This window comes from Pelobates fuscus, chromosome 1, assembly GCF_036172605.1.
Source record: "Pelobates fuscus isolate aPelFus1 chromosome 1, aPelFus1.pri, whole genome shotgun sequence".
Classification (NCBI taxonomy): Eukaryota; Metazoa; Chordata; class Amphibia; order Anura; family Pelobatidae; genus Pelobates; species Pelobates fuscus.
The window spans coordinates 69,682,790-69,704,982 of NC_086317.1; the positions used below are offsets into that span (position 1 = coordinate 69,682,790).

At 38.5% G+C, this 22,193-nt stretch overlaps 1 protein-coding gene across 1 annotated transcript in view; it reads right to left on the minus strand.

Moving 5' to 3' along the window:
• Positions 1-1,275: 1,275 nt before the first annotated feature.
• The window catches only part of SMTNL2 (smoothelin like 2), a 94,380-nt gene continuing 73,462 nt past the window's right edge, over positions 1,276-22,193 (minus strand). The window contains exons 7-9 of the mRNA XM_063443842.1: positions 18,671-18,788; positions 13,238-13,389; positions 1,276-1,921 (exon numbers count right to left, since the gene is read on the minus strand). Of these exons, the coding sequence (XP_063299912.1) occupies positions 1,795-1,921; positions 13,238-13,389; positions 18,671-18,788 (397 nt within the window). The 3' untranslated portion in view covers positions 1,276-1,794. The remainder of the gene's footprint in view (positions 1,922-13,237; positions 13,390-18,670; positions 18,789-22,193) is intronic.

Below are 22,193 nucleotides of genomic sequence, written 5' to 3' on the forward strand. Positions count from 1 at the left end.
CAGGGACATTTGTTCCAATCCAGAACACAGAGTTTTACAAGGGGCAGTGGACCTTGTTCCTCCGGCTCAAACTGCAAATTTAAGACATTGAGTAAGAAGGAGTATAATAGCAGTTAAACCTCATTATAGGAGTTCCTGGAGTGAAATATTAGACTGTTTTATGCACCCTGATTGCTCTTTGAGGCTAAATACAATGTTAATACTCTTAACATACAGACATTTCTCAGGGCCAACTAAAAAGAGTGATATCATCTATTAAATAATCACTGCTGAACGGTCAATCCAAATTATGTACAAGAGTGCAAATCCGAAAGGATCCAGTAACGTGGCAATGTGCCAGGGATGTCCCTAAATCACCATAAAGCAATCAAGAGAATGGTCAATGCATTCCTTAACTTTTAAACACATTCACAGCTCATACATGCCCAATAAAGGACATATGGGTATAGGAGAATGTACATGATCAGGATACTTTGATATAGATATGGGTTCTAGAATCTCCATCTTGGGGTAACTTTATTGTAACATTTCTTTTTACAAGTGGACAGTAAGTTTGCTTGCATCAGATACATGCTTGAAAGTGTGACACCTCATAGAATATAATCATTAAAGTCCCTTTCATATATTTTGTGATTTTAAGGATGTAGAGCCCAATAAAAGTGTTTATTTCATCAGGGCCTTGTTACCTCTTATTCCAGTTCTCCTAAACTGTCTCAATTTAATTGCGTGTTTATTTTTCCCATTTAGAGAATTAATAAAATTATATCCTGCACTTCAAAAATGCTGTCATTTATATTGTATTTTTTAAGAGTTGCCTGGTTTATTGTTTAGAACAGTCAACAGAGGACACTAATAACTTGGATAACATACCACCTACCTGCGTTGTCTCCCACTGGTGCTCAAATTAGACTCAAGAACTCAAAACATTAAACATACTGCTCTCTGATTACTTAAACACAAGTGGGTCGACCCACCTGTTTTTTGACCTTTAAGTGGTGCTTTTGGTTGGATGGACTTATTATATTCTAGGCTGCACTGTGCAGGGTCAACTCAGTGAGGTATTTTAGTAAGCTAAAACGATAAAACTAAATAGCAAAAAGAGCAAGCTACGTCAAACAAGCACTTAATAACCTAAAAACAAAATGATTGCTTAACGTAAAACTGCCTCTGGTGATCTTCCAAAGTTAAATATTTCTAGGGACTCAGGAGGCACAATGGGGTTTAAAAAAAAAAAAAAAAAAATTTAATAAAAAAAAACAAACCCCCCCCAAAAAAAAAACCTTAGCCGTCAAGCTTATAGCCCAGACTGTAAATAAAAACAGAAGTACAATTACTGAATAACTCACTATGAGGACATGCCTTTGTGAACATGCTTGTTTTCGCAACAGAAGCCTCTATCACAGTTTCCTTGTCACAAGAGCACAGTAATGACTGCACCATATCCTCATTCAGTCCCGCCAACGTGTCCCCTGTGTGGCAACAGCTCACAAACCAAACAAAGTGCTGTCTGGGTGTTACGTAAGACAGCTTGTAGACATTGTTAACATAACTGGAGGTGATAAAACCAGCTCCCACACCCACCCTCTTCTTTTCTGGTTTTGTAGAAATAGTGTCCTCGACACCTTGTGTATATTTTTATCTTATCTGTCTATATAGAAGGTATAACCGGCTGAGGCAGGCCTGAGCATCAGTGAAGAAGAGGTATGCGGCCATGGTCATTGTTCATGCCTGGCATACTTTTGCAGCAACGAAAGAGATGGTGGGATTGGTGGGGCGGTGGTGTCGAGAATAAGGTCACTCGAAGCGTCGCAGGTGATTGTAGAGAGACTGCACATAGGTGAACACACACATGGGATCTGGCTTTCTACCCATCATTAACATGTCTTCCACTTCAATGAGCCGGTCACAGTGGGCAAATTTCCTGAAATTGTAAGGGATAAAAAATATAGTTCGTAAGAGGGAACTGAAAGGGTTAATATAATAATAATATAATATAATAATAATAATAACAAAAAAGCAAGAGCATTCCATACATACATGCATACACACGCAGAACCACACTGCAAGAATAGAAGATTTTATTTTGTTGTAAAGTTCCTAGAATGCCATGCAATAATGAAATGAGTAGAAACAGATTTTTTTTTTTTAACATTGCCCTCAATTTTTGGGGGGATTTCTTTGGGAACTTTTTCTCTCTCACTCTCTTTCTCTCTAATATGAAAGGCCCTCTCCTCACTTCAGCTTAACCCCTTAAGGACAGAGCTTCAGAAGCTTGACTTACGCTTAATGACACAAGCAATTTTTGCATTTTCTTGCTGTTTGCGTTCAACTGCAATTTGCATCTCTCTCATTTATTGCACCGACACATATTATATACTGTTTTTTAAAGGACAGAAAGGGCTTTAATTTGATATAACATATAAATATATAAATGCTTACTTATTATAAAAAAAATACAGAAAAATGCAAAAAAAATGAAAAATATTTTTTTTTACAGTTTTTGCAATCATAATGTGTGCATAATTAGTGCAGGTTAAGGAAAGTAATTAAAAATAAATTCATTTATTTGTTCTGATTTACAGAATATATAATGTGTCTGGGATTTTAAGTTTTTTTTGGTAGTTACAGGTCACAAAGCACAAGGAGTAAAATAAAATTTTAATATGGAGCGATTTTAGAATTTGGTATGTTTGTCTTGTAAGCCTAATAGCCATAAAATAAAACAAAATTGCCACACAAAAGTATATATTTATATAAAGTAGACATCACAGGCTATTTACCTAAGGTTGTTTTGACACTTTCTACGTAGCCATTTTACCGCCAACCTCTGCTAAATATTGGAGTAAAATTGTGTTTTTGGGGGGTTTTCGCACACAAACGTATAACAAAGAACTTCTCATGTGTATTTTGTAAAGTTGTTGTGTGCTATTCCTGTACAAAGTTTTATTATGTGTTCAGTTACTTCTGCTGAGTACAACGGTACCCCCATTGTATGTCTTTGGCACTATTTTGTGAAGCTACAGTGCCATATAGGAGACCTGTCCTTTTCAGTATTCACAGTAGAATTTTGAGAGACGGATATAATGAGCCTATGCTTCCATTTGGGGTATTATAACAGTTTGACTGTTCAAAAACCCCCACAAAGGCCTACCATTTGTAAAAGTAGACACTCCAGGGTATCTCATAAGGTGCATATTGTGCCTTAACATGCCCCCATTTTTTTTACCATTACATGCCAAAGTATGTGGTAAAAAATAATTGTGTGCATTTTTTACATATGGATTGCATTTTTGCTGGGCATTTTGTATATTTCATATGTGCCACTAAGTTCAAACCCCCCAAATTATGCTCAGCTAAGTCTTCTGAGTAAAAGGACACCCCCATTGTATGTCTATGGCACTATTTCGTGAAGCTACAGTGCCATACAGGAGACCTGTCCTTTTCAGTATTCACAGTAGAATTTTGAGAGACGGATTTAATGAGCCTATGCTTCCATTTGGGGTATTATAACAGTTTGACTGTTCAAAAAACCCCACAAAGGCCTACCATTTGTAAAAGTAGACACTCCAGGGTATCTCATAAGGTGCATATTGTGCCTTAACATGCCCCCATTTTTTTACCATTACATGCCAAAGTATGTGGTAAAAAATAATTGTGTGCATTTTTTACATACGGATTGCATTTTTGCTGGGCATTTTGTATATTTCATATGTGCCACTAAGTTCAAACCCCCCAAATTATGCTCAGCTAAGTCTTCTGAGTAAAAAGACATCCCCAATGAATGTCTTTGGCACTATTTTGTGAAGCTACAGTGGCATATTGGAGACCAAGCCATATCAGTTTTTACAGAACTTTGAATTTTGACGCTGGACCTATGTGCAATTTCCAAGCATCTTCGTAAGTTTTAAATTCAAACTACCCCACAAAGGCCTACCATTTCTTAAAGTAGACACCCCAGGGTATTTCAAAAGGCATATTTTGAACCTTAGCGTGGGATAATTTTTCCGCTAGCTTGTACCAGGTGTAGTGGTAATAAGCGTTTTTTCTGCCTTTTTGACACACAAAGTGAGTTTGCACAGTATATTTTGCAAACCTTATGTGTACCACCACTCTATAATACTTTATATGTTGCTCAGCTATGTCGGCTGAGTACAAAAATACCCCCGTATGTACCTTTGCCAGGTATATGTGGACATCGGAGGGGCACATTTGGGACACAGCCATTCCATTTTTTTTCAAACTTTACATTTTTACGCTGTGCCCATGTCCCATTTTAGAGTATTTTACCAGGCTATATAATCCAAATACTCCATAAAGCCATACCATTTCTTAAAGAAGACATCCCAGGGTATTTCAAAAGGCATATTTTGAAAATTAGTGTGGGATAATTTTTCCGCTAGCTTGTACCAGGTGTAGTGGTAATAAGCGTTTTTTCTGCCTTTTTGACACACAAAGTGAGTTTGCACAGTATATTTTGCAAACATTTTGTGTACCACCACTCTATAATACTTTATATGTTGCTCAGCTATGTCGGCTGAGTACAAAAATACCCCCGTATGTACCTTTGCCAGGTATATGTGGACATCGGAGGGGCACATTTGGGACACAGCCATTCCATTTTTTTCAAACTTTAAATTTTTACGCTGTGCCCATGTCCCATTTTAGAGTATTTTACCAGGCTATATAATCCAAATACCCCATAAAGCCATACCATTTCTTAAAGAAGACATCCCAGGGTATTTCAAAAGGCATATTTTGAACCTTAGCATGGGATCATTTTTCCGCTAGCTTGTACCAGGTGTAGTGGTAATGAGCGTTATTAAATGTATTTTTTTACTTTTTAAAACTTTTTTTACTTTTTAAAACTATTTTTTAAACTTTTGTTTTGCTTATTCATTTTTTTAAAGTTTCCTAAACTTTCGTAAAACTTTTTTTTTACAGATTTAACATTTTTCTAAGCTTTTTCTTTTACCGTTAACCCCTAACTAGCAGTAAGCAGCACTAACAGTAAATTCCCCATTTTCCCATAACTCCCACCCACCCCAGCTAGCAAAATATTTAATTATACAATATTTAAATTAGTTAATTAAATTAATTTAACCCCTGAGGGTTAAAAAATAAATAAAAGTTAATCGTCAGGGGTTAAAAAAAAATTAGATCACAGTATAATACTGTGATCTGTATTTTGATCACTGTAGGCAGTGATAGACTGGCAGGCAAGGGGTTAATTTTTATTTGGACTGGGTAAAGGGTTTATTTTTTTTTATTTTTTACTTAAACGTTATTAAAACTTTTTTTTTACTTAATTTTTTAACTTTTTAAAGCTTATTTTAAAACTTTTTTTAACGTTAACCCCTAGTTAGCCTAACACTAAATCCCCCAATTCCCCACTAACTTCCACCCTCCCCAGCTAGCTAAATTTATAATTTTAAAATATTTAAATTAATTAATAAAATAAATTTAACCCCTGAGGGTTAAAAAAAAAAGAATTAACCCTCAGGGGTTAAAAAAAAAATCAGATCATATTAAAATGTAATCCCTGCCAATTGATCACTGTAGTCAGTGATCAATTGGCAGGGAAGGGGTTAATTTTTTATTAATATGGGTAAAGGGGGGGGAGGGATTTTAATTTAACTTTTTTTTTTAACACCAGGGGGCAGGATCACTGAAGATCTGTCTCCATGCACTTCACACTGAACCCGGAAGTGCAGGGAGGCGGAGGTGAGTATAGAGAGCACATGTGCCCGCTCTGGCATGCTGTCAGAGCGGGCACATGTACTCTGACAGCCCGATCCGGTGCTCCCGGTCTGCCTCTAATGCAGAGGCAGACCGGAGCACCATTAACCCCACGATCGCCGCGATTGCGGCGATCTGGGGTTAATTTTACCGCGTGACGGACGAGGTCCGTCACCCGTCGTTAAGGGCATCCCCAGGATGACGGACCTCGTCCGTCACCCGTCGTGAAGGGGTTAAAGGGACTTAATTATGCATTTTTTCATTGGGGGTATAAATATATAAAAACTGCTGACAACAGCCGTCTACTGCCTTTGCAAGTCCTCCTCTTTAAGCCACACCCAAACTTTCGGTGACTGTCCAATCACAGACATTCCAATGCAGCTCAATGAGAAGTCTTTGGAAGGCAGGTGCTCTGGGCAATTGCTTCCTCTTGATGGAAGTAACAGGACTATTTGTCTGACTGACAGCCAGCAGGTTGTAACAAGCTTAATTTATAAAAGTGCCAATTTCTATTGAAATCTGCATAGTTTGTAAAATGAAGAGACGACACACTCTTCACACATCAAGCGTTTCTGTAATCTTGAGTATTTTAAGGATCCAGAGAGAAATTGGCACTTTTCTAATTCAATTAAGAAACACCGGCCCAGCAGTCAGTCAAAGAGCAGGGGAGGTTCTTTCCCCGTCTTCGATTAGCTCCACTGAACCAACGGAAGTGGCAGGCGTAATCTGCTAAAAGGTTTGCAAAGGCTGCAGAGAGAAGATTGTCAGTGTTAAGACCCCTTTTGTCTTAATAAGTAAATCACTGTTTAGTCCACCTTCCCCTCTCACCGTATCAAGTCCTTGTTCGTATACTGTATAATCCACGAACCATAACCAGGGGAAGCAGTAATCTCTCGAATAACGATATCCACCAAACGGCATAAGTTCCCAATAATAGTCCTTAAGCGTAAATAAGAATCCCCCCAATAACGAGACTGAAGCTCCGTGTTGAGGGTCAAAACAAGATCTGAGGACTGGAACATCCAGCCTGCTTTTTATTAGGAAAAGGCACACACAGGGCACTCCCAGGGGGAGGATGAAAATAACCAATTATACACAGGGTAACACCCCCACCTCTCCTCCCCTCAGATAACCACATAACACAATTATACTGTACAATAATTTACCCCAGTTATGGATGTACCCCAAAACCAGGGGGTACACCTTTAAGTCCAGCATCGCTTGAAAGGTCTTGGTTAGGGGAACACTCTGTCCAAATCCCAGCCCATTCGGTTAAGGGGTTCGGGAGTTATGGATGATTGAAGTTTTGACCGACTGCACGGATCTTCTAGCCGAAAAGAGTTCCATAAGTTTTGGCCCTGCAGTCGGTCTCCGTTCGCCGGTTAAAATCATACGAAATCCTCATCATCCACAACTATCTCCGAGTTCGCTGGATTCCCCATAGCCGATTACAAGTAACTACCGAATGGCTCGTCGTTCGGTAGTTCCAACACGAACTTCTGGGTGTATGGAGGTCTCAGCGGTGTTCGCCTGTTTGGGTATCCGTTTTTAGTTCCACGCGTTCACAGGCAAACACCGCTGTTCGCACGCAAGATGGCCGCGAACACGTGCAAAAGTCCCAAAATGGCGGCCACCCATATGTTAGACATGGAGTTCGTGCAAAATGAGGTGAATGGCTGGAAAACAGGCTGGAACGGTAAAACATGCTTCATAACATCACAAATCAGTCCTTTAGACGGATGGCCTAAAATAGTCGAATCCACTAAAGCACCAGACAGACGGATGGTTCCGTCACAGTCAGCTTTTGAATGTATTTATTTAGATATACCCCAAATGACCCAATGCATAAATAAATTGGGCGTATATTTACTAAATAGCACCCCCCCCCCCTTTTTCGAAGTGTTCCTTTAATAATTATTTAAAATTCTGTAACTGTAAGAGTGTATCTACTGTGTAAATGTTGAATATATATAGAACTTTTGTATTTTTTTTTTTTACAATAGAAACAAATATTATATTTCTATGGAAACTCATTTTGAAAACAACCAAGTAAGATTTGTGATGGGGCTCTTGCATTACCAGGCAAGCAGAGTTAAAAAATAAAAAAAATAAAAAAAAATAACACTATCACTAGCAATTTAAGGAAACTGAATCTACCCGACTTAATGTCAGTCATGTGAGAATGATACAATATCAAAAGGTTCTGGGGTTAGCTGTGGTTAATCAGATGGATGGACCTTTAGGGGGAGGAAAGGGCTGGCAGTGGGGCTGAAGCTTTTAAATAGTCAAAAAGCACCATCCTTCATTAAGCAGATGACCTGCCGTGATCGTGCCAATGTGCTTTGTGGCTTGTTTCATCCTGTGCCACATTCTTTGTATTTAATTAAAACCACTGTGACAGGAGTTCACTTCTGACCCGAACTTCACATTTCTATTTCTAACCACAGGATTTCTGACACTACCTTCTACTAAATCCCTGGGGATTACAGATGGTGCTTGATGGAGCGATGGTAATGCCACAGTTTGCATTCACCTGCTCCCCATGTGCTTGGATTTAAGGAATGGTTGGCACGGCCAAAGAACTAAATTATCACTGCTCTAAATCATTTTCACTGTACGTCTGCAGAATAGCATCCATACTCTATTCCACTAATACTTGGGAATAAAAGTAGGAAGTGCAGCAGAACTAGCTGATCAAGTCAAGTCAAGTCTAGATAGTAAAATAAAAAAACAGAGTCATGGTGGTGACTTTACTTTAAGCCAGACAATTGTAATTTTTAGGTTTTGACAATTCGTAGACACCTGCACAACAGGATGTACCGGAAAATAATTTCACTTCATTAGACCCTTTCCCACAATGACATCAAGCCAAGACTGTTAGAAGGAAAATAACTTCTAGGGTAGAAAGTAGAAACCACAGCTTACATTCCATCACAGTAGAATGCTACTTACAGGGTGGCCCATAAGCCCCTACTCATCCAGCACACAGCTACACAAGATATATGGATGGGTAGGGACTTATGGGCCACCCTATACACACCACATGGGAGAGATTTAAAAGGTAAAGGGTTGAGGTTGTCTGGCTAGATAGAGGACAGCAGTTTCAACCTAAATGTCCTGCACTGTACAACCAGCAATACAAATGATTAAAAGTACAAAAATAAAAGTATACAGAATAAGTAAGAGAGACCACTGCTCTGTCTGTGTTTGTTGGCAAGCACAAAATACTACATGGAGATTGTAAGTAACAGTAGCTACTTTGTTAATAAACGCCTTTTTGCCACTCCAAATTATCCAATCCATGACTGAAGGTCCTGCGGCCTACTACACTAACCGTCAGTACGCCTACTTGGCGTTCATATGTTGAGAGAATGTAAGCAGGAAACAAATATATAATTAGCTGCACTAAAAGCCTGTTGTTCCTCGCATGGCTAGGATCAATATAGGAAGTATTCTGATTAGGGAAGACATTTGGAAAGATGCCGTTATTTGCGTGTTTTTCTACATCTATGTAAGCAGGCTTTTGTACTAGAAGTGATGTGTTCTACATGTGAAATGAGCCTCAGAATGCGCAGACTGTCTTAGGATCTCGTGAGCTCTGGTCCACATTGCACCAATGGCAGCTGCCTAATCTTGTTTTAGAAGTGATCACTTTGGAAAGGGAACATGATCAATACACGTGGGACACTTGTCATGCAGCAGCTGGGGATTATCAATACATAGAAAGCCCAATGGCGTAAAAAGATGATTGCAAAATAAATACAAGATGACTCATGCTGACATGCTAGTTAAACAATACGGAGACAGAAAACTTAACAATGTTCATAAATTAAACATGTTTAGGTGACAGGTCTAATTTAAAATGCAACTAAACTCATACAAGAGGGTCAAAAAAACCAAACCAAAACAATGTTTAGTTTCGTATCTATCCTCCAGGGCACAATACTGCCGCTAATAGCCATTGCGTTGTTCCCACAATAACACATTGTTGCTGTAATATGGAACTGATAGAAACCCTGGCTGGGTAGATAGTCATTATGAAAGATTTTGGTCTGATCAGCAGTGAAGTCTCACACCCAGGGTTATACACTAAAGCGATAATGTTCAGGAATTCAATGTAAATTTAAATTGAACATAAAACGTTAGACCAGAATAGTCAAACCGTGAACATGGCTGAATTGGCTAATTCTTCCAATTGAGATATTATGGCCTTACATTTGAAATTCACTTTAAATTCAGTTTGAATTCCAAACGATTCTCAGCTTATAGGAACTTTTTTTTTTTCTTTTCTTTCTATGTCACCCACCAAAAGAAAGGTTATTTAGAATCTTTACCACTGTAGACTTCAGAGTGCCCACATATGTCAGGAAATTGTTATTTTCTTGTGTTAGATTTTAATAACACCTGAAACATTTAATGATTAACACTTGCCTGAAGGGGGCATGCAATGCATTATGGCTCAATAGCCAACATTCCAGTTTGTTGAGGAGAATGAAGCTGTAATATTCTACAAGGTTAGAAGTTAGATATGACTGCAGACTCTGTAAACACATAGCACATAGATGACCGGCATCTCCACAGGGGTGACTAGGGGAGGTGGGGGTGACTGACATGGTATGAAGTCACAGTGAAAAAAATCCTAAAACAAACACAATGGCCATGTATTGTGAGTGAATGTTCACAGGAGAAGAGAGATAAAGAGCTTATTTCACATTCGACTGTTGTACCCAGAATGCTGCTGTTAGAGCAGGTTTAAAGGGACACTCCAGGCACCCAGACCACTTCTGCCCATTGGAGTGGTCTGGGTGACAACTCACACTAATCTTAACCCTGCAACAGCAATTATTGCAGTTTTTTTATAAGGTCCCCCTGCCGGTGGGCGGGATCAGTCTCACCCACCGGCCGACGCAATCACTAGGAGGAGCGGCGGAGGAGGGAGAAGCAGCGACTTGGGACATCGTCGCTGCCTCTGGTAAGGGGGATAGGGGGTGGGAGGGAGAGTGCCAGGAAAATGGTTTGTTTTCCTGGCACTGGAGTTTCCCTTTAATGTCCGCCAGTACTTTGCAGTAAACTTGTTTTACGTGTGTTGTTTTGGCAACAAGGTAACAAATTATTTTAGACATATTGAAACAATGGAAAATCCTCCAAAAAGCCAGAATGTTTATTAAATACATACCTACTAATGCTGCTGGACAGTATAGACACAAATTCTATACATGCCCACAGTCATGCTCCCAGAAGAAGAAGGGCACGTTGAGCACAGCTGTAAAGTAGGCATGACATCCTGACACGTGTGCTCGAGTTTGTCAGGTTACCCAGCCAACTATCAACAAGGGCAAAATTATCCTGAGATCGCCAAGTACATCTCCACATCTGTTTTTAGTGCACCTTAAGTAATCAGTAATGCCCACATGATTTCCTTAGGTCATGTCCTGGTTTCCAGAACGAATACATCCAAAAGAAGACTGTTAACAAAGAGTTGTAAAACTTAGGCTAAACTAGTTAAAATATACATAAAGTGTTCCATCATGGGTGTTCTGGCCTGATCATTGAGAATGGGTCATGAATTCCAAACTCGAGATCACTCTGCATTCTAGGAGCAGAATTAATTTTGCCACAATAGCTGGCAACAGACATCCTTCCTATGACACTCCAGGCCTTAAGCCGGTCTGAACAGCATAAATCACATCAGGTGACACATATCTGTGTCTTTTATTGACACAAACCCAGCAGACCTAAACAGTATGTCAGCCCAAGTCTACATCCCATCATATAAACCCATTCTGGGACATTTGAGCCCTTTTGTTGGTTCTTGCACTATTTCCGTGCATGTGATTAGTTTTGTTTTGACCATCAATATTCCCCAATCTTGTGTTTTGGCTAGTTGATTTTGGTTCCTGTTCTCCATAATCCTTGCACAGATAATGCATTTGCATTGTTGTCATTCTCGTTTCATTTAAATAAGATTGTTATGGACTATCCTTTTCTCTTTCCTTGGCAATTCGAAGGCTTGTCATTGCATAATTTTTTTTTTTTTTTTATTAGTTTCTACCGTTGTACGAAGTAGACCTATACTTTTAATGCTGGATCCCATCAAACAACAAGTTGTTTAATGGTAAATCGTAAAGCAATCATGAAGAGAAACCAAACACAGAAAGGGTATTCATCATTGTTCTAGAAGATAAAAAACCCAGAGAGCTGAAATTTTCAATTTGATCATAAAACTGACCCCCCAAAAAATCAGGAGTGTGTGGTTCTACCCTCTCTGACAGTTATATGTTGTATTGAATCAGGAAGGATAGAATAACACTGTATGTGGTGCAAGCAAAGTTCACTTTCTCTTCCAGAAAGGTTTTAGTCAGTCCTTTGATATTTCAAACTATTCACAAGAGATGCCAACTTCCCAAGCGAGAGGAGCACTGGATGCTCACTTTACCAGCTCTACTGCAAGAATGTGCCAGCTGCCAGCTCTATTTGCAGAATGCAGACCTTTCATTAGAGAGAGTTTACAGATTGCTACAGAGATGTATTTAAAGGGACACTCCAGATCACTAAACTTTGAAGAGTGTGTGCTCCTTCTAAAAATTAGAAATTGGCACTTTTATAAATTAACACAATTACACTCTCTGGCTGTCAATCAGACAACAGGTCCTGTTACTTCCTGGTTTAGTTAGCTCAGTGGAGCTAAACTCGAGGCAAGTAATTGCCCAGAGCACCTACCTTGCAAAGACTTGTCATTGAGCTGCATTGGGAAGTCTGTGATTGGACAGCCACAGAAAGTCTGGGAGGGGTTAGAACGGGAGGGCTTGCAAAGGCTTTAGACTAGAAATTCACAGCTTTTGCAAGTTATTTTAGATATATCCACAATGAAAAAAATGCATAGTAAAATGCATGCATATTTTTCATTGGAGTATTTTTACCGTAGTAAATAGTGATATATATATTTTTTTTATTTGGGAAGTGAAGAGTCCCTTTAAAGTTTCATTCATAAACACTCTCAGGCATGAATCACTGATACAAAAAAAAAAAAAAAGATGATTAATAGGACACTGGTGAGTTTTGAGCCTTATTCTTAGTGATGTTTGTCTATTTCTACATTAGTATATTTAGTAATGTATAACTCACATACATCTTAAAAATAACTTTAATATGGACTAGAAGTACCATTTTAGTTTTATTTTTGGATCAAGAAAGTCTTCTGTGTTAAGCTATTACTACATCAAATATATTGTTCATCTCCTATAGACTATAAGCTCGTTTCAGCAGGGCCCTCTTCAACCTATTGTTCCTGTAAATTTTTGTAGTTCTCATTTATTGTTAAATCTCCCCCTTTGATAATATTGTAAAGTACTACGGAATATGCTGGCGCTATATAAATACCCGTAATAATAATACTAATACTAAGATTTACTTAGTGCATCTGGTTTTACTTATGTATATTGGTCAGTATTGGAGAACATATAGATGCAGAATTCAAAAAACAAACAAAAATACAACTTACTCTGCTGTGGAAAATGCAGTTTCAAAATTTTGCTTGTGGTTTGTGGGGACCATTGAATCATAATCAAAAGCTTCTGGGAAGAAGGAGTGGACCAAGGCACAGAAAGCCATTCCATCGTTCCAACTGGACGAGAAGTTCTGGAGGTCAATGTTCTACAACAACAAAAACATTGCTTAGATTAGAACAGCCTGCAGTGCAGCAAACCATATAAATACTGACTTTATCTTCCAATATATGATTTACTAAACTCATGATTTAAAAGATTTAGTTGAATGTATTTACTGCATAAAAATGCATTGGTCAGTAGGTCAGTATAATTCCAACTTTCAGAGCTAGGAGCGAAGATATGTCTTTTGGAATGTGGGATTGTGATATGCTCATCCACTCCTGAGCAACTAAATCATGCTCCATTATAGGTTCCTAGTTCTGTTTCCAGGTGAAACGTGTCCATGTTTCTCTGGATACATGGCTCCACCCTAGGTTTATATGGGTTCTTCTCACTATTACGGTTGCTTTTAGATTTGCCCTGCTTATTCACCCACAAACAAGAGTGGTGGTGGAATTCAGTGATGGGCAGGATGAGGCAGATTCATTTTAAATAAACATTCTAATTAAAATATATACTATATGGACAAATGTATTGGGACACCTGACCATTACACCAACAGGGACTGTAACAAATCGACGGGCACCCCGACTGGGTACCTCAGTTGAAGGATGCTCCTAGCGCTTCAGCAGACACTATAACCACCGTAGACTCCTCCAGAGACCAAGACAGGAACAAACTTTTACAAGAGCTTAACAGTGATTTAGCAAGGGAGTATGACAAGCATAGCAATCCCTTGTAGCAGATTCCCCCAATAAGAGACGGCACTCCAAATTGAGGGTGAAGTAGAACTGGTGTTTAATGGCAGGTACTCTGCTTTTATGCAGTGCTCCCCTGCAAGGGAGGCGCCCACAGGCAATTAGGCATTAACCAACCAGACAACGGTTACATCCCACATATTCCCTCACCTCTGCTTGGGAGATAATTGAGTTTCTTACTGTATCTCCTCAATTATCTCCAAGCTAAAACTTATAAATGTTTATGCATTTACAGGGACTTTTAGGACATCCCATTCTAAATAGACATTAACATGTAGTTAGTCCCCTATTTGCAGCTATAACAGATTCCAGTCCTCTGGGAAGACTTTCCACAAGATTTTGGAGTGTCAGGCACTGATGTTGGACGAGAAGGCCTCACTCACAATCTCCGTTCGTTCATCCCAAAAGGTGTTCGATGGGGTTAAGGTCATGGCTCTGTGTGGGCCAGTCACGTTCTTCAACATCAAACTCAGCTCTTCAGAATGACCAATTTTTAAACAAATGTTTGTAAATGCAGACTGCATGGCGAGGTACTTGATGTTATACACCTGTGGCAATGAATCTGACTGAAACACATGCATGTAGTGTGTCCCAATACAGTGTTTAAAGGGAATCTATAGTGTTTCTATAGTATACCTAACACTATAGTGCCTTCTGTACCCCCCACTCCCTCTGCTCCCCTGCACCTGTGGCACATAAAGGGTTAAAAACTCTTTACTCATTCACCTGATTCCAGCACCAATCTTCCTCGGCAATGGGTCATCACTATGCCTCCTCCAACGTCATCTGATGGGGGACCTAATGAGCATGCACGGCAAGCGCAGCAAATGCATTAGACCTTTCCTATAGGAAAGCATTGAATCAATGCTTTCCTATGGGAATTTCACTCATGCTGGATGCCCAGTGTTTAGGGGCTCAGAGTCTGCTACAATCCAGGTAGTCTGGTAGAAAGCCACTAGAGGCAGTCTTAGCACTATTGCAGTTGCTCAAAAATTACATTAACATTCCACCAATGAACTGAAGTGGTCTGGGTGCCTATAGTGTTCCTCGTTTCCTTTTTTTTTTATTACAATATTAAGCCCCATTTTTGTTAAAAATCTTTTTAAAAAAACAACATAAACAAAACAAAAAAAAACATACCAATATTCCCATGTCAACACAATCTCCTCACTGTAGCCCATTCTTCTTCTGGGGAGATCATCAACATTCATGGTCTGTGTCCAATCAGATGCTTCTCAGAGATGCATGTGCAGCAAATAATGTTATCCACCCATCTTCTATGAGGAGCATTGTCTGTTCATAGCATCCGGCGTCAGCATACTTTGCATGCTGACACCTGGTATCAAACAGATTCGATTATTTAATCTTTTTGTGTCAGAAGCCCCAGGTGTCTGTCTGACAGCCACCAACAGGCAATGCAATCACAAAATGTAAACAGTTTTCCGTTGCACGGCTGCAGGGACAGCACCTAGACCTAAAATAACTTCATTAAAACAAAGTGACTTTGGTAGTGAGATTGTCTCAGTAAGTAAGTAGAAAATAGGCATGATGCTTTTAACAGAGTAGCGTTACCAATAGGTTTGCATGAAAGCTATGCACTGTTTCAACTGTTATTAGAGGGTTACTCCAACCATCATAACAACTTCTGTTTTCTGTAGTGGTTATGGTGGTATGAGTATGGATGTGCAGTGTTTGAGCTTAAAACACTGCACATCAAGCGATATTTTTAATTGTGTGCTGGTGGCTAGTTGCAACTCCAGGACACACATTTTAGGCAGCCTGGAATGCTGTGCCTTCTCTATGAGAAGCCTTTGATTGGACCTTGACAAGGCAAGGCAAGTTAAAGGGACACTGTGGGCACCCAGACCACTTCAGCTCATTGAAGTGTTCTGGGTGCTGTGTCCCTTTTGCACATGTTTTACATTGCAGCACTAAGTCTGCCCTCAGTGGCTGTCTACCAGACAACCACTGCGGGCGCTTCCAGGACCGTAACGGACTTTTGGTCTGTTATCTGATGCGGGATGTCCTCATGCTCTGTATGAGGGCCGACAGCATCAGATTTTCCACAAAGGAAAGCATTGATTTAATGCTTTCCTATGGGGAGGTCTAATGCACGGACGGAGGGGGGAGGCAGAGGGATTGGTAGTGCCAGGAATACAGCTTTGTATTCCTGGCACTACAGTATCCCTTTAAACTTTAGTTTAAAATGCTCTTTGAGCATTTTTCAAGGTGGGACAATTAGAACAATGCCAATAAGGCATTATTTTATTAACAATGAAAAATGGTTGGAGGAACCCTTTAAATGGTTACTCCATCCACCATGACCAGTTTAGTGACTTGAAATTATTTGAAGTGATTCAAATCACTATAGTGGTCATAGCAGTAAGTATGTGTAGTGTTTCTGCTTGAAACACTGCACATACCGGAGTTAATTTTAATTGTGTGCTGGGCAGCCTAATGTCAATTCTGTGCATATTTTACATCTGACATCAGTATGCACAGCACACTGGCGACAGATGTGTTAATCTTCCGCCTTGCAGACAGAGCGCCTGCAAGTGGAAGATAGTTTTCTCCTCACTCCCAACTCCCCCTGCTAATTGCAGTTGAGCTGGCAAAATGGTCCAATCACAGGCTTGTTTTTGAGCCTGCGGGGCTCTTGTGACCATAGACAGAGGCATGGAAGTCAATGACGCAAGCTTCTTCTGGCTCTGGATTCCAGGTAAGTAAAAATGTTTATTTTTGACAATATTATGCGGAAATGGTGCCTTCTCCTCCCCCCCACACCTCCAGTAAGACTGCTGGCGTAACCCTTAAAAACATTTTTTTTTAATAATTCAATGGGCTTAAAATAATATTCCCACACGGCTATTTAAAAATTTATGTTATTTCAGCAATTTGGTAAACTTAATTCTAGCTAAGTAAAATCCAAACTGAAATATTAGTGTCACTGACTGAACAGTTGCTGTTGTCGACTAAATGTGTCATGTGATCAGGCAACTATCAAATAGTCCAAAAAAGAAATGTATCAAGTGGCTTAGACATAAAAGTTTCCAGATTTTACAACAATATTGAAGTCCATTGTCCGGCGGTCTCAGAATATTAGTTATGACTGGTTGTGCAGAAAGTTCCAACGTGTCTTTTTGGAACATTGCTTTTCGTTTTGTACAAGAATATACACAGGACATTTTTACACAGTCCTAGCCTTCAGTAACAGAAAGATGGGGTTAACAAAAAATCCTCGGCTTCTTTTAGATTTAAAATTAGAACAAAATGATATCGACTTCACTGCATCTTGTGTTGCACACAGAGCAGAACAAAGGCTTCCTTGTGTCAGCTCTACACACAATGTATTGGTGATGACACTTCTGGACAGCTCTGAGAACAAGATGGCATTTTTAGATATGCAGCCTCAAATAGCCCTAATGTCTCTGCACTCTCTCAGTCCTGGAAAATGTCTGTTTTTACCCTCCTAAAGCCGTGCTCCAGAAAGCCAAGCTGTGTGCAGATATACAATGTGACGTGCGTAGTTATGCACATGTTTATGTATTACTTTCACAAGTGGCTGTGCGTTCGTAACTATGTTTGTTATTCTCTCGCTATTCCCATAAACACACTGTTTCCTTCATTAATTTCCCTGCAAATCTCATAAACAAAGATAACGTACGGAGAGCGGTTTCGGAACAGTTATTATGCACACAAAAAAAAATGCCCTTTATGTTTTTTAAATAATCATATTTTAATATTAGCTATTTTGCTTTATATATTTGTTACACATTGTATTAAAAATATATAACAAGATATCTGGGGAGGATTTGAGTTTAATGATTTTGGTGAAATTTGATTTAAAATGATCAGTGATTTGGTATGATAAAAAAAAAAAAAAATGTTGCTTAAATTACATTAAACAGTTTACTTAACAGCTAGGGGTAAGCAGAAACATTTAAACTTATTTTTTGTAAAAAAAAAAAAAAAAGAGCCCACTGGTTTTCTTGGGGATCTTAAAAAAAAAAAAAAGAAAAATTTGTTCCATCACAAAGAGATAGACTTATTCAATAAACTTCAGTTTTTAACACATTAAATAGAACTATATTTAGGCAAAAAAAAAAAAAAAAACTATGACTAAAGTGGAGAATTTCTCCAAACCTGTGTTTGCCTAAATCTTTCCATTTAGATTTAATTTGCTAAAATGTGGAGTTTAGTGAATAAATCTGAACATGTCAAACAAACAAATGTCACGTCAATGAAAATAAGATGATGTGTTGGGACACTTATTATGTTTTCATACTTAATTTTTTTTTTAATATATCTGTAAGCCCATAACATAAATGAAAAAATTTCCCCTACGAAAAAACAAAAACAAAATAACTATACAGTATAAACTTTTCAGGAAATACTGAGAAACACATGAGTCAGACTACATTTTAAAATGACTAAATATATGACTATTATACTTTCAATACTTTGAGTTTATAAGAAAAGTCTCTAGAAGACATCTGCAGAGTGGCACGCACAGACATAAATAAAATATCATTATTACAGGGAAGGAAACAAATTCCTAAACAGTATTACCTTGTAGCCAATCGTTTTTGAGCGACACCATTCCAATAGGATCTGTTTAATGCTGCTGGCGCTGGCAACACCAAAACTCTGAGACCGTTTCAGCTTTACCTTGGATTCCCCCTTGCCCCTATAAATAGCACAACAGGAAACGGTTTAATAATGAGAAAGTGCACTCACGCAGACTGTAATTTCCACTATAAATGCAATAAAAAAAAAAAAGCAACCTGACTGGTACATTGAACGTACAAAAGGAATATAAAATGAGTCAAGACCTGGATCGTGCCAGAAAGGATATTATACCCTACCCCCCCTTCCCCGCCCATTACTAGTGGTGTTTGCTATCCTTCAATACAGAACTCAAGAAATTTAAAGCAAACAAACTACATCGATACAGAGTTAATAATAATGTTATAATAAATAAAATAAAATAAAGTACAAAAACTAATGGGCTCAAATGGAAGACTGGCTTTTAGTGAGGGCCATAAATGTATGACTAAGAATTCTAAACACAAAATGCACAACTTTAGATGAAAACCTGACACAGACTTAAAGGGACACTTCAGGCACTAAAAACGGCACAGCTCGGCCATACAACATTGGACAGTGAGCTGAGCTGCAGGGAGACAAGAAGCCAGAATGACAAGAAAGAACAGGCATGTATTACCCAGAGGTAAGCAACGTTTGGCACACCAGATGTTTTGTACTATATCTCCCATAATGCTATTACAGCCATAATGCTGGCAAAGCATCATGGGAGATGTAGTCTAAAACGCCCGGTGTGTCGAAGGTTGCCTACGCCTGTACTGAGCAGATCTCTACATCTGACTGTGGCTATGTTTGCCTTCCCGTGCATGTCCACTCAAACGTGCTCTCATAGCCCAATGCTGTGTATGTGTACCAGGCTATGAGAACGCAGCTTAGCAGAGGAACCTCTACACAGTCTAATTCTAATATTAAACATAATTTAAGTTTGCCATTAGTACAGAGAGCATTGCAAACTAAAAGGCCATTGTAATCTAGATGCGGGAAGACGTACACACTGTATGAAGTACATGATTCTCTAAGCTGGTTGAAGTTTTAAACCAGATAGAGTCAAAGCGCTTAAGAATATCTGCAGTGCTGCTGCACTACCCCCAAGTGACACACAGTGACACAAATTAGCAATAGAAACCAGAAAGTTGGAGTGCGAGCAATTCAAACCCAGAGCCAGGGGTGATAAGGCTCTGGTCCATGTGAGTTGATCCCCAGACATACTTTTAATTTTGTATACTCTGTATGTACAGATAGTCTGCACTATATACTGTGTATACTTTTTCAGAGTACTCAGAGAAGACCCTGATTCCATTGCAGTTGCTAGCGCACTCCAACTTTCTGGTATCTATGGTTGAAGTTTTAGTCTGAAATCTCTGGCAAGCTGCCACATGCAGTTTTTTAAGAGAAAAAAAATGAAAAAAGGAAATTAGACACAATCTTAATCTGCTAATTTTAATAATTATATTTTATTACTATGCATTAAAACAAGGTCAATAGAATATTTTTTAGCTTAAAATGTTCCTTTAAAATTTTATATTTATTCATAAAAAGTTTGCGCTTTAACCAACTATTTTCACATTACTGGCTCTTAGAACCCGAAATAATGAAGGGGGGGGGGGGGGGTACAACATCTACCTACATTGATAGAACCCACAGGCCTCAATGATGGACTTCTCTGGTGCGATATATATTTACTGCCCAAGGCTTGTTGCGTCACAAGTTATTTTACATGTCTTTAGGCTTTGACACACTTTTTGAAGATATAATTGCCTAGGTAGGGTCATATTCCGAAATAATGTGCATGTACTGTCGTCCGGATGGGCAGTTGCGCTAACCAGGGCAGCTAATTTAGATTATTTGCAATTATAGTAAATCAGCCAAGAAGATATTGCACCGAATGGTCCATATTGTAATAGTTAGTCACAAATGAGAAAAAACAGCTGTTGAATAAAGCATTCTTATAAATACCCCATGGGGTTTATCATTGCACAAATACATTATAATACAGCTGTTCTTAAACCCCAGCTTGAGCCCCCATCCTATTTCACTTAATCTCAATATTTGGAACATGCAAATAATTTGTACAGGCTCCAGGCAACTGCATTTACGAGATTTATTACTGCAACATCACTACCTTCCTAAATTCAATGGGACCCCACTGACACTGAACAATCTAATGAAGGGATTATTGCTGAGGTTTTTATTTATTAATTTATATATATTATATAACAAATGATGAATGAGACCATTTTACAATTAAATTATATACATGGCATTAGCTCTGCCACCAATTATTCATGTCCCTGTCAAAAAAAAAAAGGTTACACATCACTCCAATAATGTATGTTTTGTTTAAATTTTTGCCATTATGATTTATTATAAAGTGTCAACAAGTCTAGTTACACTATAAAGTTTCATGACATATTTTAACAGATCTTGAGAGCTCTGTTCACTGGCATTTAAGATCTCGAGGTTATGATTTATGAGGTTATAAATATGCAAACATAAATGTGAGAACACTTGTTAGTAAAGACAGGATTTTTTCAGCAAATCTTGAACACCCACTTATCTTCTCATTAAACAAGGCATGTACGAATTTCACTCAACAAATTCTATGGCTCGTTTCATAACACACAGATTTCAACATTCTGTGACCCACATCTCACCCACCCACCACTGATTAGCACTCAAACAAGTGATTTAACAACGAACAGTAACTGGAACGTCCCTGTCCCTTGATAAATCTAAAATCTTTAAAAACATGAAACATTATTCCATAAGATCTTCAAAATTCTGTGTAAAAAAATTGAGAAGTTAAATGAGCTAAACGCTAGTACTCCGTAAACCTTGAATTGACCAGGAAATTTCAAATTAAGTAGAAATGGTTGAGTGTGAGAACATTTAAAATTTGTCTAGGTAGACCTTAAATTTGCAAGTTCCTGACCCAGAGAATAACCAATCAGCACTGCTTTACAGTCATGCTAAAACTACACGAATGCAGTTACAAAGCAGAATATTTAATCTGAACATTGTGTTAAAAAAATAAAAAAAATCATCAACGTACACAACACAAAACAAAACAGACCTGCACAGAAGGTAAGTTATGTACGAATGCTTTGTCACTCTGTGTGTGATCAAAGTGCCACAGTACGGTAAATTATGCTTTGGATTGGATATAAACCGCTTACTACATATTCATTCTATGCTTTTGACAGAGCAGGAACAAAAAAATGTAAGATCAAAGTATCTATTTATCTATTTACATAGTAGCAATTCAGCTGGCACAATATATACCTTGTAATCCCTATTAGAAGTAGACACGATATCCTCTTATCTGCAGATGAAAGGTCCACTTAGGACCACTCAGTAATTCCACTTCCTCTTTACAAATATTAATATGCTCACAGCATGCAATGGTAAAAGTTACATTTTATTGTGAATATAGCTGGAAGTGTGGCAGGGGCTATTTTGGGAATTTACAGATGCCTTTGTGATTTAT